We start from the raw sequence: 15,922 nt of genomic DNA, 5'->3' as shown, positions 1-15,922 counted from the left end.
CACAGTTTAAATCAGTCTTTCTCTGTCCCAGCTACTAGTGGGGGAACATTTAAGCCTGAAGCCAGACATTGTCCATGTTCTCACATGTGATTCCCTCTGCTACTTTAGTAACTTCCACAGAAAGAAGAGATTATGCTTAGGCATGAGTGGTTGTGGTTGGTGTGTTGTATAAATTCAAGATTGTTGTTTTTTGTTCAGGGACCCTTTTTTACAGAGATAACAAAACTACTGCTTGTACAGGTAAGCTTAGAGTAAAGAAGCCAGAGATATGAGAAGCAGGAAAGATGAAGCACAAAAATTGCCTACTACTCTAATAATAATAGCAGAAGAGAAAATTAACTCAAGACTGCCATGGTTTTTGGCTCAGTTAGACAGGATATGAAGCAGTGTGCTACGTCATCTGGAATTACCAGATTCATGAGGCATTTATATGCCAGATTTTCATCACATTTATTCTGAATTTTAAGTCATCTTGATGTTGACTGACTGGTGTAAAGTGCCTTGGATTTGAAGGCCCTTTAAAAATTGAGAACATGTAACATTTCTGTTCAGAAATGCATGAAACCTGTGCCAAGGAAGCTAATACAGCTATTGAAGTAAGTGGAAATTATGCCGTTTAATTGAAGTATTATTAGCCAGTGCCAGGTAGTTCAAATATGATTAGCTGGTTGTCCAGTGCATGCCAAATTTTTATGTTCAGATCTTCTAAGGAAAAAGTGTTGAATATTTCTAATAAGCTAATATATGCACAGACTTTCTCATATGAGTTTTTCAAAAATATCAGTAGTGTGAAACCAATGAATATTTCATTACATCCTGAGATCCTCAGTCAACACTAACTGGATTCCTCGTGTCTCTTGTCCAGGAAACCAGCTTTGGAAAACTTTTGAAGAAGATAAAGATAGTATCACTTAAGAATTCTGTTTGCAGAAGTTTTTCCCTGCTGATGGTAGAGAATCACCAGAGTATTTATCTTTTATCTAAGAAGCAGCATTTGAATATAGAATTGGTAATTTGTAAAATGTAAATAGGGGAAGTTGTAGTCAACCAGACAATATCAGTCCTATCTGCAGTTAACTGATGGAGTTGAAGTATTTTTGTGTGTTTGTTTTTCAGCTCATATGTAGATGGTAACTCAACACCATGATCAAATAGGCATTTTAATGCTTTTCAGTACAACTCTTAACTTAAAAACCATCATTAGGGTAGTTCTCCTAGATTGTTATGATGGGATGGTTTCTTTCCATCTCTTTTGAGAGTCTTTTGTCCCTGTATTCATTATTCCAAAAAATCATGACCTGTAGTTTAATCTCAAAGCATCCTAGAGCCTCTAGGAAAGAAGCATTTTGGATGTATGAATGGACCTGTCCAGTCCTGTGGGCTTTACTGAGCTTTTGTTTCAGAAGTAGAGTGCAGAGCACAGTTGCAGCTTTTACCTTGGAAGTCTTGATAATTGTGATACACTGCATTAGAAAAATTTTACAGTCTGAATCTCTGGATTCTCCTTAAGCAGAGAAACTAAGGAGAGCCAAGCTTGTGTAGCCATGAAGTTTAGTTTAGGTGTTACATCACCTAATTTCATGTGTCATCTGAAACTGGACAGCTTTCCTTGCCTTTCCTACTGTTCTTTAAAATTGCCAGCAAAAGTGTATCCTTCAGGGAGGAATACAGTGTGACTTTCTTAAATAAAAGTGTTTGTAGAAGTCTTGTTTGTGATTTTTCTGGTTAAAGAAAATGTAGACCTAGTCTACATGTTTTGAAAACTAAGGGAGTTTCTTTTTTTTTACAAAGAAAGAACATTCCATGAAGCATTTATTGCCTTGTAAAATGAGAAAATCGTCAAGTTATGTAATATTTGTCACTGAAGTCGTATCTGCTTTATCCTCTTCTCTTGAAAGACTACAATACTCATAGCACAGGACTGGTTACATTTGCAGCAGCAGAGGGTGAATATGGCAGTGTTTTCAAAACTGTGTAAACTGCCTGTGTGTAACAGCCAAATGCCTTGCAGAGGTGTAGTAGCTTTGCAGCCAAATGTTTAAGTGAGTGTCATTGGGCACCAAGCTAATGCACAAGATGAGTGTGATGGCAATGCCCCTAGATCACTCCTACCTTCAAAAAGGGCAAGCAGGAGGGTCCAGGGAACTACAGCCCAGCCAGCCTTACTTCTATCCCTGAAAAGATGATGGAGCAACTAATTTAGAAAACTATTCCCCAGCCCATGAACAACAAGGCAACTCTGATGATGTATGATGAACTGACTGTATTTCATAAGATTCTCTTGAAGAAGCTGGTGAAGTATGGGCTGGATGAGCAAAGAGTGAGGATTGAAAACTCTCTGAGCAGACAAGTTCAGAGGGTGATAATCAGCCGTGCAAAATAGAGTTTGAGGACAGTAACTAATGGTGTGCCCTGGGTCCAGTCCTGTTCAATGTTTTCACAAATGATCTGGGTGATGAGGCAAGTGGCACTGTCAGCAAATTTGCTAATGACACCTAACTAGGAAGAGCAGCTGATATGCAGGAACCTCAGTAGGATGGAGAAATGAGCTGGACAGGAATGTCATTCAGTTCAGTGAGGGCAAGGGCAAAGTCCGGCGCTGGGGAGGAACAAACCCATGCACCATTACATGTGAGGGCCACCCAGCTCTGCAGAAAAGTGGTGAACACCAAGTTGTACAGCAATGTGCCCTTCCAGTAAAGAAGGTGAATGGTATCCTGCATTAGGAAATTTACTGGCAGGTAAAGGGAGGTGGTTCTTACCCTTTGCTATATCCAGTTCTAGGCTCCATAGTACAAGAGACATGAACATGCTGGAGAGAGTCCAACAAAGGACTGACAAGATAGTTAAGGTACTGGATTATCTCTCATTTGAGGGAATGCTTAAAGAGCTGGGACTGTTCAGCCTGGAGAAAAAAGGCTCAGGAGACACCCCATCATTGTGTGCAAATATCTGAAGCGAGTAAGTAAAGAAAGTAGAGCAAATTGTCATCATAGCCATTTTAACTTGTCACCATAGTCCAGATTCAAGTTGATTCTTGGTTTTTTAACTCAGATCTTAGACTGCTGGGATGGGTTTAGATTTTTCATTTCCATATTGATTTTTTTCTATCACAAAGTAATATAAATTCATAGAGTATTCCCTATGCAGAGTATCCCTTTAAAGAGTTTCAGTCTTTTGGAAATGCTAAATGTTGTTCATCAAGTACTTTGGTAATCATTGCAGCTCACCAAGGACAGCAATAGTACCTCAGCTATGGCATTGTCTTTATAGTATCTGCAAATTTTCCCTCTCTGAACATCTGCTACAGCTCGAAAAACCTGCAGTGCTGATGAGGTGCTGTTGAATTTATGTATTTCTACATCATTTCGCCTCTATAGGTAGTATAGTTTGTAACTGCCTTGCTAAACTTCACATGAACATGATTTACATTCTTCAATGTAGAGGGATCAATTCTAGATGTGGCATACCTCTTCAATCATCACTAACAAACATCTATGAAATATACCTCAAGTGTTCTCCCACTCTGATTTCATACTATGATAGCTGAAATGTTACCAGAATCTTATTACATCTCTCTCATCTCACAAGATGACTTTGTAATTACATCCATGAAGATTACTAGAAGCAGATGGGTAAAGAGGGAGCTGTTTCTCCATTTCTCGGTAGCAAGATGGCCTGCACTTGCAGGGGAGAATGCCCTAGGAGCAGTGTAAAACCCAGGAGCCCCCAAACTTTACAGGGGCAAAGTGAGTAGGAAGTTAAGAGCCATTCATCCAGGAACTTAGAGCTATTCATCTAGCATGCAGACATTTTTTTCCTATGCATAAGACTTAGGTATAAACAGTCATCAAACCTGCAATCCTTATTAAGCTACTTCTGGTTTTCTTCATTTGTTTTTTTTAGTGTTGATGCTGCTTGGTTTTCACCATGAGCCTTTATCTCTACTCATGCAGAAAGTCCTCTCTAAGAAGCTGACCTTTAAATGAGTGTTTAGCCACCAAAAGGCAGTGAGGAGCTGCAGATTCAAGCCTGAAGGTAGAAAGACAACTATTCTTGTTTGGGCCAAGGAGAACCACACAGTTTCCTCAAGGATCTGAGTCTGGTGTTGCTGCCAAGGGTTCTGGTTTTTCAATCTACATTTAGTAATTAGATAGGTCTCCCCCACCATCTTCGTCCTTAGTGTTCAAAGGAAGTATGTTCAGGATCTGATATCAATAGTAGTACTGATGGTGAACCCAGTACTACGTTTCTGTGAACTTGTGAAGTATGTCTGTTTTGTCTGATGTTTTTTTAGCAATCCAGGGCTATCAAGCCTACAGATCCAGCCACTTTGCATGCCCATAGGTTCTCACTAGTTAATAACCATCAGATTAGAGAGAAGTCTGGCATTTATTACTTTTTAATAATAATGATTCAAAGGCTGCTCTGTGCACATAAATGAAAGAGATTCCTTATTTGTAGAAAACATCTATCATCACTCTCAGAGTTAGAACAGAGGCTATTTGGTGCTGTTTGCCATCCATAGTGCTAGAAGGGAACACCTAACAGCAATATTAGCATTATACAGTCTTCTGAGAGCAGCAGCCATGCATCTAGGCAGTCACTGGATACATCAATAAGGCTTTTGAAGAATCGTTGGCATCTTTAAGGCCTTTTCTGCTAAATGTTTTAAAGGCCTAGCTTGGATTAATAGGCTCAGGAGCAAGCTTTCATATTGTGGGGTGGGTGGCAGGTTTGATATGTTAAGCATCAATTTAATGGATGAAAATTATTCAGGCCCTCACAGCTGGTCTGCTGTACATACCAGTTTGTAAATACTGATTGCTGTTTTCATCCTAATGAGTGATCCACTTATCCGATTTGGGGTTTAGATTTAGCTTCTTCTGCCAATTTTCACTCTCTTTCCTTCTAGCTGTAAACAGCTTGATTTGTTTTTGAAAGGGGGAAAAAATCCTTCCATTGTTTTACAGTATTTGCAGAAAGAAGCATTAGCCTAGTAAAGGCCATGTAAATTGATGGCTTTAATGTGTTATATTTTGTCATGTAAAATACAAACACTTTTCCAAGTCTACAGTGGCTTCTAAAACTTTTCTGAAGAGTGTCCATGTTTTGAGAGTGGACAGAGCAGCTACCTTGGAATTAAAACCCATTTACCTAGTACAGTATTTTTGCATCTTCAAAGCAGGATGTCTTGTTACTGCTGTTATGGTGTCTTTAAAAAGATTCTGATCAATCCTATAGTTGTAGCTTTGTGCTAGCAAAGAAACTTGGTGTAGATGGCTTCCATTATTCATGAAAGGTGCTGTGTGTTTCTACAGAGTAGATACCTACCTGAGAGGCAAAACATTTTCCTCTTACATGTGCAGAGTGTGCTCAAGCCATCTTGGGACCTGTGGTGGGTTGACCCTGGCTAGATGCAAGGTACCAAAACTGCTCTGCCACTCCCTTTCTCAGCTGGACGGGGAGAGACAAAAAAAATGTAGTGAATGACTCATGGGTCAAGGAAAGGACAGGGAGAGATCACCTGCTGAGTACTGTCATGGGCAAAAGAGACTCGACTAGGGGGAATTAATTGATAATGAGAAATAAAAATTAAATCTTAAAATACTTTCCCCCCACACCTCCCTTCTTCACAGGCTCAATTTCACCAATGATCTTCTCTACCTCCTCCCCCACAGTAACACTGGGGGTCAGGGAATGAGGTTCCATCATGTGTTATCTGCCTCTCTTTTCAGGGGGAGGACTCCCCACACTTTCCCCCACTCCAACATGGGGTCCCTCTCTCAGGAGAGAGCCCTCCATGAACTTTTTCAGCATGAGTTATTCCCACAAGCCACAGTTTTTCACAAACTGCTCCAGTGGATGTCCCCCATGGGATTGTCAGTCCCACCAGCAAACCTGCTCTAGTGTGGGCTCCTCTCTCCCCAGGGCCACAGGTCTGCCAGGACCCTGCTCCAGTGTGGGCTTCCCATGGGGTCACTGCCTCCTTTGGGGATGCAGCTGCTCTGATTTGGGCTCCTCCATGGGCTATGGGTCTGGATCTCTGCTCCCCCATGGACCTCCTTGGGCTGCAGAGCAGTCTTTTCTCTGATGCCTGGAGCACCTCCTTTCCCTCCTGCACTGACCTTGGTGTCTGCAGGATTGATTCTATGACATATTCTCACTCTTCTGGCTGCAGTTGCTGTTCCATGGTTGGAGTTTTTACCATTCTTGACTATGTTATCCCAGAGGCTCTACCACAATCACTGAGAGGCTCAGCCTTGACCTATGGTCAGTCTGTCTTAGAGCAAGCTGGCATTGGCTCAGCCAGAAGCCATCCTTTGGTGGCCCCCCACCACCAAAACCTTGCTGTGCAAACAAAATGCAGCAGCATGACTGGAAGAGTGGTGAGGCAGCTGAGTCATCCTTCTGTTCCCTAGCAGAGTTAAAACATCTAAGTCTTTGTATGTGTTGTACAGAGCATTTTTAAAACCTGTAATGATGACTTTGCAGCAATCACAGTCATGCTGCATTAGTAGTTATTCTTATCACCAAGTTTTTCCTAATAACTTACTTTTCCTTGGTCCATTTTGGTGTTATTTTTTGTTCTCCGTGTCCATGGAAAAAATATTATTTCCTTTTACTTGTGTTAGCCTTTTTAGACTGAAAAGTCATTATCTTGTCCTCTCTTTAACATCTTTTCTCTAGACTAAATAACCCGATTTCTTCTACTGTTTCCTAATGAGCTCTATTTTTAAGGCAGCTATTCATTTTTCCTTCTTGCCTATATATTTTTTTAAATGCATAGCCTGTCAACAGGGAACTGCCAGGGCTGAAGTAAAATTTATGAGTTAACCCATTAAAAAAAAAAAAATTAAAGTAAAAATATTACACGATAAGTAACCATGTTTTCTGATACCAGCACATTATTTATAAGCTAGAGCCTGAGGCTTTTAGTCTTGTTCTTATGGTAAGTTTGAAACTTGCTAAAGAAGGCACTTTAATGAGCTCAGCAGAACTCCCTGGATACATCTGCAGTTTCCCATAAACAGCACCTCACTCACCACTGCTTGCTACATTTCTTTTCCCTCCCTCTCTCCAAAAATGCTCTTGTGGTCACTTGGCTCTGATAAAATCCTATGCAGCAGTCTCCCAGTTCTTACTCCAGCCTGCATAGGTAAACATTGTGCCAAGCACTCAGTGTTTTTTTTATGCAGAAGTAGCAGTAATATCAGGCTGAGATAGCAGTAATAGAAAGTTAAGGCATGCCTTCAACCAATTTCTTGTTTCTGTACATTCAGTTTTGGATGAGAGGTATATAGAGAGGGAGTGTTGTCTGAATTAGCAGTTCCTGCTGGTGCTCTGATGCTGAAATGGCTCAGTGATTGCCTTGCTTTAACTGTTCTGTCCAGAATCATGCACATTTAGATCAGCTCAACCTTTACTTCATACGCTCTAGCTAAAAACACCTTCCTCAGATACCATACATTTCAAATTAATTAAAAGCTGGATAGCAATGTAAATAGTTAGCCATTAAGAATATTCTTGAGCAAGGATATTTCTTAGGATGTTCTTCCATTGAATATTCTTACCCTAATGGGTCAGTATCTTTTATTAATGAACAATATGATAGTGCATAGCACTCTCAGAGGGTGCAAGATACAAAAGCTGAAGATAACAAATTCATGTTACAAATGTCTTTCTAAACTATTCGCCATTTAACTGGAAGTCATCCTTCTGTTCTTGATTAGGTGTTGATTAGGAGTTGCTTGCACTGTAGAGGGAGTCCCTCCAGATGACTCCCAGTAGATAGTTCTGTCTGGTCTTGACCCATCTACTACTTAAAATTCTAAAAGTTCAACATGAATTTTTGATGCTTATTTATAGATGCAAATGAGGTAGTTCTTATGCAACTGGGCCAAGACTGAGGTTTTAGTTCTCTTAAGGGTTTCTTTTTTCCCAATTACCATAAATTCTACCTGTATTATACCTCTTCCTCATACCATGCTTTCCTATTCTGAATTGGTCCTTTATTCAGGTCAGAGTGTTGTATGAATCTTACTGTTAAATTTCTGCATGTTTTCTCACACTCTGTCCTTTGTCAGTTTCTTTGCTAAAAATCATTTGAGCTGTATTGCCTCTATCGCTTCACAGTTCTATCAAATCATATTCTCAGGTATATCCTTTTTCAGTTTAGACATATCCCATCTTACAATTCATATGGAGAACCTCTTTAAAAGTTTTTTATCCTGACTCATTGCTTTCAGGTTCACCTCCATCTCTCCATAATCCACTGCATCAAATACAATTAGATGTCATCTTTGATATTTTTTCTGGTTTATTTCATGTCTCACTAGTCATCTCCTCAAACATTAAGATATTGATTTTTTCCCCACCTTCATATGAAAAATAAGGATATTCTTGATTGCTTATTTTTCAGCTTGCTTCTCTAGTGAGCATCTCTTCAGTTTCTTCCCATGGACTTTACAAATCAACCCCTGCAGTCCTTCTTAAAGATTTTATTCGTTTTGATTACAGATTATTGGTCAGGTAGTTGACAATAGAATTATCTGATATCTCAAGTTAGAAGGACTTTTAAGGACTGGGGAATTCAAGCCCCTGCTTCTCTCAGGTCTAGCTAAAGCTGAACTGTATGGCTAAGAGCATCATCCACACGTTCCTTGAGCTTGGTGCTGTGACCAGTCTCTTACTGAAGAACATTTTCCCTCTCTGAAATTGCCTTTATGCATCTTCATTAGATTCCTTCGTGTCCTGTTGCTGGTCACCAAAGAGATGATGTTTCTGTACTATGTCTGTGTTGTGTAAGCTATTTTAGGATGTGGAATTTCTTTTTGCAACTGGTTTGCATGGTGCATCAAACTGGTAAATAATGTTATCTCCAGATTACACAGATACTTGTCCAGAAATGTAGTGAATACTGAGAGTACATTAATTAAAATGTATGCTAGCAACTAATTGGTAAAAGCAGATTCATGCCATGGGGATATACCAAATATGCCTTTGGAAAACATGCTGCAGGTAGGCTTAGAAGGAACTTCCTCCCAGTTGCTTGTCTGTCTAATAAACATCGGGCTCTGAGTAAGACTATTACAGGTTTATGTTCTAAAAGTAGTAGAAATAACACTAGAAATGACTGAGATTTTGTCCTGTCAGTGATTTCTGTGAAGGATCACAGGAGAGGGAAGATTAGCCCTGAAATTATTTTTCATATGCATTATCAGAGAAGGAAAAACTAGAGGAAACTGTATATCTGGTTTTGCATAGACAGTGTTCATAAATGAATAGGAACTCTGTCTGCACTAATGTCATTAAAAAGAGATTGTATGTCTATAAAAGTTAAAATACTTGGATAGGAGAATTGTATCTTGTTTTTTAACTGAAAGATACAAGGTATGATTTAAAGACTGTTTTTAAAAGCACTTGAAATTCCTAGTACTCGTGGAGGGAGGTGGGAGGAGACCTGATATTCTTCTGTAATAGGAATCTAAGAACTGTTGTTGGAGAGCTTGGAAGGAAAGAAATCAAAATGACAAGTTTGCTTTTCGTGTTTAAATCTAACTGAAAGTTATAAAGTGAAAAAGTGTCAAAAATTATAAGTTAATATGTTTTTTACAATGTAAAGCAGTTTAATAAAAAGAGGTAGGTAGGGCAAGGAAATTTCAGTCTTTACAGTCCTTGGAGATAAATCAGACTTTGTAACTATTTGCAATTGATCCTACTATCTTAGGTTTTCAAGATCAAAGCAGTGCAACTGGCAGGAAAACTTCTTCCAGCCTTCAACACACCTACAGGTATACCATGGGCAATGGTGAATCTGAAAAGGTAATGAGTTTTCTTTTGTGAAGTGTGTTCCTCCCCCTCCCTCCAACTTAAAATTAATAATGGCATACATCACTTTTTCTTAGTAGTGGAACTGTATAAAATGCAGACAAATTGTCATTCCTGGCATGTTAGAATACTTTTGATAGAGTTCAGCACATTCTAACTCATTAACTGCAATAAATTTTGATTCTGGGTTTTTAAATTATTCTGCAATAATCATTAAATTTGCCAGTGGACCACATTGAGTGTATTATTTCTAGGGCTTGATAATTATTTCTTAAGTCATTACAAAATCTATTAAAAAATAAAATTGTTTGCAGGACATGGTTGAACTTACTAGGTTTTCTGTACTGTGTGAGCTCTGTGTTACCTTTAGAAGATTTCTAGTGTTTGAGAAGATGATGGGACTTTGAAGTTATTTCATTTTGCATTTTATCTTGAGTATAAAGTCTGACGTGCTGAAGTCAAATGTGGTCTGTGCAGATGGAGAGGCTCCTTTAGATGGCTGCTCAGATCAGACTGAGCTTACATGGTCTGCATTGCCTCATGGAAGGCAACTGCCTTGCCTAATACCTGTTGTATTGCCTGCTCAGTGCTGGGATTTCCCTCAGATTTTGAGAGAGCATTTTTGTTGCAAAGCATTCTTCACATTTTTACTTAAACAGTAGCTGAATTGGGATGTAAATCTAGATTGTACGTACACTTACTCATAACTGAAACCTTTTTTGAGAGAAAGTAGAAGTAATCTTCAGAAATAAAATATAGTAAAATAAAGTAATCTACAGAAATTAAAATACCCAATCCTGAAAGGTGATGAAAACTCCCAGATTAGATTAAATCTGAGGTAATTTAGTATTTAGCAAGATGGTATCACTTAGAGGGCAAAAGGTAGGAAGTATGTGAGACTTTCTGCTGATTCTTTAGGTGACCCTGAGGAACTAATGTATTGTGCCAACAGTAAACATCCTGTATTCCTATGTAGACACAAGATAGGGAAGCACATCCCACACAAGTAAAGGGAATGCAGCAGATTGGCAGGACAAGGCAGCAAACGCTGCCACCTTCAGAATTTGTCTTATCTTGATTCTTGTTCTTAGGAACATGCAGTGGATAAAGAACATCTGTGATTGAGCCCAGTGTTAAGTCATCATATTTGTATGGCATCACAGTATTACATTATTTAAGCATAGGACTTTTTGTTGATGAGGTTATTACATCTTTATTCCAAAAAGACCCAGCCAATGAATCAACTCATCAACCAAATCACAACTCCTGTAATCTTAAATGTGGGTTAAAATGTTGTTGTTACTTGTTTAATTGGCTGTGGTAGTTATGCTGTGCACAGTAACTGTGAATTTTCTTTTGTTTTCTCCCTTTCTTTATGCGTATTTGTTGAAATTCAGTGGTGTTGGTCGAAACTGGGGCTGGGCTTCTGCTGGCAGCAGCATCCTTGCTGAGTTTGGTACTCTGCACATGGAATTTGTCCACCTCAGCTATTTGACAGGGGACCCTGTATATTACAACAAGGTGAGTCTCAAAAATCAATATTTTTATCATATTTCTTATCATAAATTGCATTAAAGGGGAAGTATTTTCTATGCTGAATTCAGCTTCCATTCTAAATATTTTCGTGCTTGTATTTCAGTTACCAAATAGATGTCTTTTTCAAGAAGAAATATATGACAACACAGGTTTTCTTGTCTGTTTCAGAATACATTTATAAATCATGATTTTGAAGCATATTTATGTGAGCAGTCCTTTAAAACAAAAAACATATAAATCTGAGGAAAGCCCTCAAGAAAGCTTGTGGTTCAGATTAATAAAATTCTTATTAAAAATTAAAGAAAAAAAATATTAGATTTAACTATGCGCAGAGGGCAGACGAATGTTGTTAGCAATGAACCTGATTCTTTATTTGATTTAGGTCATGCACATTCGGAAATTACTTCAAAAAATGGATCGTCCGAATGGACTTTATCCAAATTATTTGAATCCAAGAACAGGCCGGTGGGGTCAGCGTAAGTATTCTTATTTTATTAATTCCTAATTAGAAGTCCACTTCTTACTTTTTTGCTGAATATTCATTCTGTAGGGCACATTGCTTGAAAACATAAAACACAGAAGGATTGCTTGAACTTGAGATCTCCTGAATTGAATCTTTGCCTGTCACTGTCTGAAGTCACAGAGCTCACTTTTTAGGGTACTTTCTGAAAACAGCTTCCTACTTAATCTGCTGCCTATCCTTATGTTTATCAGTCAATAAAATCTTCAGTAATAAAGAATAAGGCTGAAAGTATTTCCTCATTTTGATTCTGTTCCTGGTTTTGTTCTGCAAACCATCTGGTAAGTGGATTATTGTAAGGTGACGTGCTTTAATGCATGTTTGTGGTGGTTAAATTGGGTTAGACACTGACATCTACAAACATAATTCATCTACTTAGTGGCATGTGAAATGGCATGATGAACCTCCTTATAGATATTAAAAAAAAAGCTCTGGGATGAAAAGAAAAAGCAGGTATTGTTGCTGACAATGTAAGAAGAGAGATAAAGCATCGAGAGAGACACAAACATGATTCCTTTCTTGAAGTGGTTCTTTCAAAAAAGGTTGAGTGGTTTTGTGCTTTGATAGTGGCGGTGATAAAAGAGAATTTTTTTCTTCAAGGTTCTATTTCTATTTCATTTAAAAATGCAGGTCTATTTAGGAAAACCGAGCAAGATTTCTATTTCTATTTCTATATCTATTTCTGTCCTGTTTGACAACAGTGATAGGTTTTGGGGATTTCTGAGGTTGGCTGTAAATATCCAGCAGAACATGTTCTGGCTTGCAAATTGAGAATCTGCTTCTGACTTTGAAACTGATATGTTAGGGAGATGAATACAGCTGTCATTGCAGTCATTGTGAAATACTTGTCTAATTCCATCTTTAAAGCCCAAAGTCTCTCCAAAGCATTTAAGTCTTTGAGTGAATCATGACACCATCTGAGATGGGCAAATGGATTGATGGGATGAATTCTCCTGATAAATTTTAGTTTAACAACACATTCAAAAATAAGAAAATAGGCAAATACAAATACTCAGGCATTATTTTTTCAAAAGACAATTTTATATTGTTGCTTTGAAACAATTTTTGTATTGATTTTTTTTTAATTCCAAATCATCTGCTTGTGCTGGTTTTATCAAAAGTATTCTATTGTGATGTATCACCAGGATTCTTTAGAGGCTGTTTCATAGAATCGTGGCATGGCTTAGGTTGGAAGGGGCAGTAAAGATCATCTAGTTCCAATCCCCCTGCTGTGGGCAGGGACACCTTCCACTGGATCGGGTTGCTCAAAGCCTCTAACCTGGCCTTGAACACTTCCAGGGATTCGGCATATTCACCTTCTCTGGGCAACCTCTTCCAGCGCCTCACTCACCCCCACAGTAAAGAATTTCTTTCTAGTATCTAATTTAAACTTAGTCTCTTTCAGTTTGAATCCATCTCCCCTTGTCCTGTCACTACATGTCCTTGTAAAAAGTCCCTGTCCAGCTTTCTTGTAATAACAATGCACAGAATTAGTATCTCTTAGGAATAAAATTCTCCTCATCACTAAAAATAAACATACAATGAAAAGTTTAACTTTGCAGAAGTTTGGTGGAGCTCAAACATACTATTAAATGGATTTTGCAAGATAATACATTTAGGATAGAAATTTAGGATTACAAACTGAGACTTAAATTCTGAGGATAAAAAGAAATCTAAATTTATAGAGCCTTTAATTTTTCTATGCTGATCATGAGTCATAAATTTATTTCCTGGAATTTGGTGTTGGGGTTTGGGTTGTTTTTTTTTTTGAGCAAATAAGGTTCCAAATGCATATTCAGATGTTCTGGTTATATTTCTGGGATTTTCCCAGGGCAACAATGTCATGGCTTGGGGTAGTTATCTCCAATTTAGTAGTCCTCTAAAACCACACCTGCTGCTCACTTGCCCTCTGCCTGCCTCCTGTTGGAAGCACAAAAGGCAAAGATCACTGGTTAAGATAAGAACAATTTACTGGAAACAACAGTATGATAAAGAAAATGAACAGTAACTTTGACAATATTGATAAGAAAAGGTATAAGACAAAGAAACTATTTACATAGAAGACTTGTTCTTTCCAACCACTTTCTTCTCCCTGCCCTTCTCCTGAGAGGAGTTGTTTTCCCTGCCTCTGGCAATGACCTGAGATGGTATTGAATGACATTAGGGTCTGGCCATGCCCCCTCCCAGCTACTGTAAAAAATTAACGCTGTCCCAGCTGAAACCAGGACAAATGGCAGTTGTAAACCTAATACTGATTTTGTGGGGACTAGATAACAAGAATCCATAATTCTGCATTTCCTTTCACAAACCTGGATGGAGTGATGAGAAAATGTCTCTGTTGTATCCCTGGTAGATCACTCTTCAGTGCATCTACTTGCAAAAATTTAAGAAGTTACAGTAAAGGAGCACGTGATCTGAAACACTGAAGAGATGGAGTGGCTGAGGCTTAGGCAGGATTTTCTTTTCTCCCTTGTTGGGAGAGGTTGTGTCCTGTTATGCATAAGTGAGTCGAGTAAGGATGATGCCTTCCCACACAACATCCCAGTTCACTAGAGGACTTGTGTCTAAGTTCCCTACACTGTTATATACCTTTGTAGTGGAAAGAGTGAGACAATGGAAAGAGTATCAAAGCATAACTTTTCTTTTTCCAGCTTCTGAGAAAGCTGCCCTTTTCATCTTTGCTGTGACCTTTAGTTTGATACATCTTATCTTGTACAAAGCACTTTCTGCAGATAGTTTCTGAGAATTATTTTGGAGCACTTTATTTGCCTAGATACAAGTAACTCTTCATTCTGACCTTTTTAGTGTTTCTTTCCTTTTTTTTTTTCTTTCTTCTTTTCAACAATTTTTTCTCTGCTCAGACTTTTTTTTTTGGTTCAATTCTAGTTAGTTTTTTTGTTAATCTGTACAGTATTGCAACTAAGTCATGAAGGGTGTGAAACAGATAAAATAACTTGGCATAAATACATACCTAAATGCAGTGCTGAAGAACTGTGGGATATAGCTGCAATATAGCATCTTTCTAGTGGTGGGTTTATTTTCTATTTCTGTACCCTTCATTCCAGTGGTGAGTATCTTTATTTGAAGTAATAAAAACATCAGTGGTGAGGTGAACTTAGCAGTCAGACCAATTAATGCTATTACTGCCAGTTGATTCTTAGTACTGGACAAAATATATAGTGGAAGAATTAATTTAGGTCAAGTTTTCTCAGCAGTTATATTTTGTCTTTGCCTTTTAATTTATTTTTTTAAAGAAAAAATATACATGAGTTGAGTAGAAGAAAAATTGTAGCTCTTTAGAAGTATTGCTGGTTTTTTTTTTTTAATTTTGTTCCAACAAGTTGATAGATAAACTTGAACATTTAAAAGAAATCCGTGTTGCAAGATTGTGGAAGAACGAGGAAGCAACATTTTCTGTGGCTTTGATGTGGCCCCATAGGGCTGTAAACTGGATCCATCTCTACTTGCAAAAAGAACCTTATGGAAAATACTTGATACCTTTGACCTTGATATTTGGTAGAGTAATTTGATACCTTCTCAGAGTTGTTTGCACTAGGAGCCTAGGCACACCCTAATTTTGTGGCTTTTAACCAAAGGTACATTGGCCTCCCAGTCCTCTTCGCATATCCAGGCTTCTCGAGTGGTGATGAGCTAGCTTTTGTAAAGGTCTTTCAGGCCTTTTGGGGATCAGCAGTTGTTATGGGGTTTTTCTGTGCCTCAGAATATTTCTGTCTTAGCCTCCCTAGATCTTAGGCCATGTTACTGTGTCTTGTCTGGTTTGCCTTGTTTAAATGTATGCTCTGTATGGTCTGTGTTCTTCTTGGGTTAGGAGAAGAGGAATGGTGTATGTGATATGCTGCAGTCTTGTCAACATCCTTCTGATGTGAGGGTGCAGGGTCCAGTGAGTCATTTCTGCTGGGGTTTGATTTATCAGAGTGCAGGCCTTTTGATCTCAGTATAAATAGCTTTCACTGCTGGGAATTATGTGCTGGGGACACTGCCCTGAGATGTACAGATGATCTTTTTCACTTTTTC

The 15,922-nt window shown here is 38.4% G+C and overlaps 1 protein-coding gene across 1 annotated transcript in view; it reads left to right on the top strand.

Moving 5' to 3' along the window:
* Window positions 1-15,922, top strand: part of MAN1A2 (mannosidase alpha class 1A member 2) — a 135,275-nt gene that overhangs the window by 77,815 nt on the left and 41,538 nt on the right. The window contains exons 6-8 of the mRNA XM_056514231.1: window positions 9,731-9,825; window positions 11,229-11,352; window positions 11,750-11,843. Coding sequence (XP_056370206.1) covers window positions 9,731-9,825; window positions 11,229-11,352; window positions 11,750-11,843 — 313 coding nt within the window. The remainder of the gene's footprint in view (window positions 1-9,730; window positions 9,826-11,228; window positions 11,353-11,749; window positions 11,844-15,922) is intronic.

The sequence above is a fragment of the Oenanthe melanoleuca genome, chromosome 1 (assembly GCF_029582105.1).
Source record: "Oenanthe melanoleuca isolate GR-GAL-2019-014 chromosome 1, OMel1.0, whole genome shotgun sequence".
NCBI classification, from domain to species: Eukaryota; Metazoa; Chordata; class Aves; order Passeriformes; family Muscicapidae; genus Oenanthe; species Oenanthe melanoleuca.
This window is presented reverse-complemented; position numbering and strand designations above follow the sequence as displayed.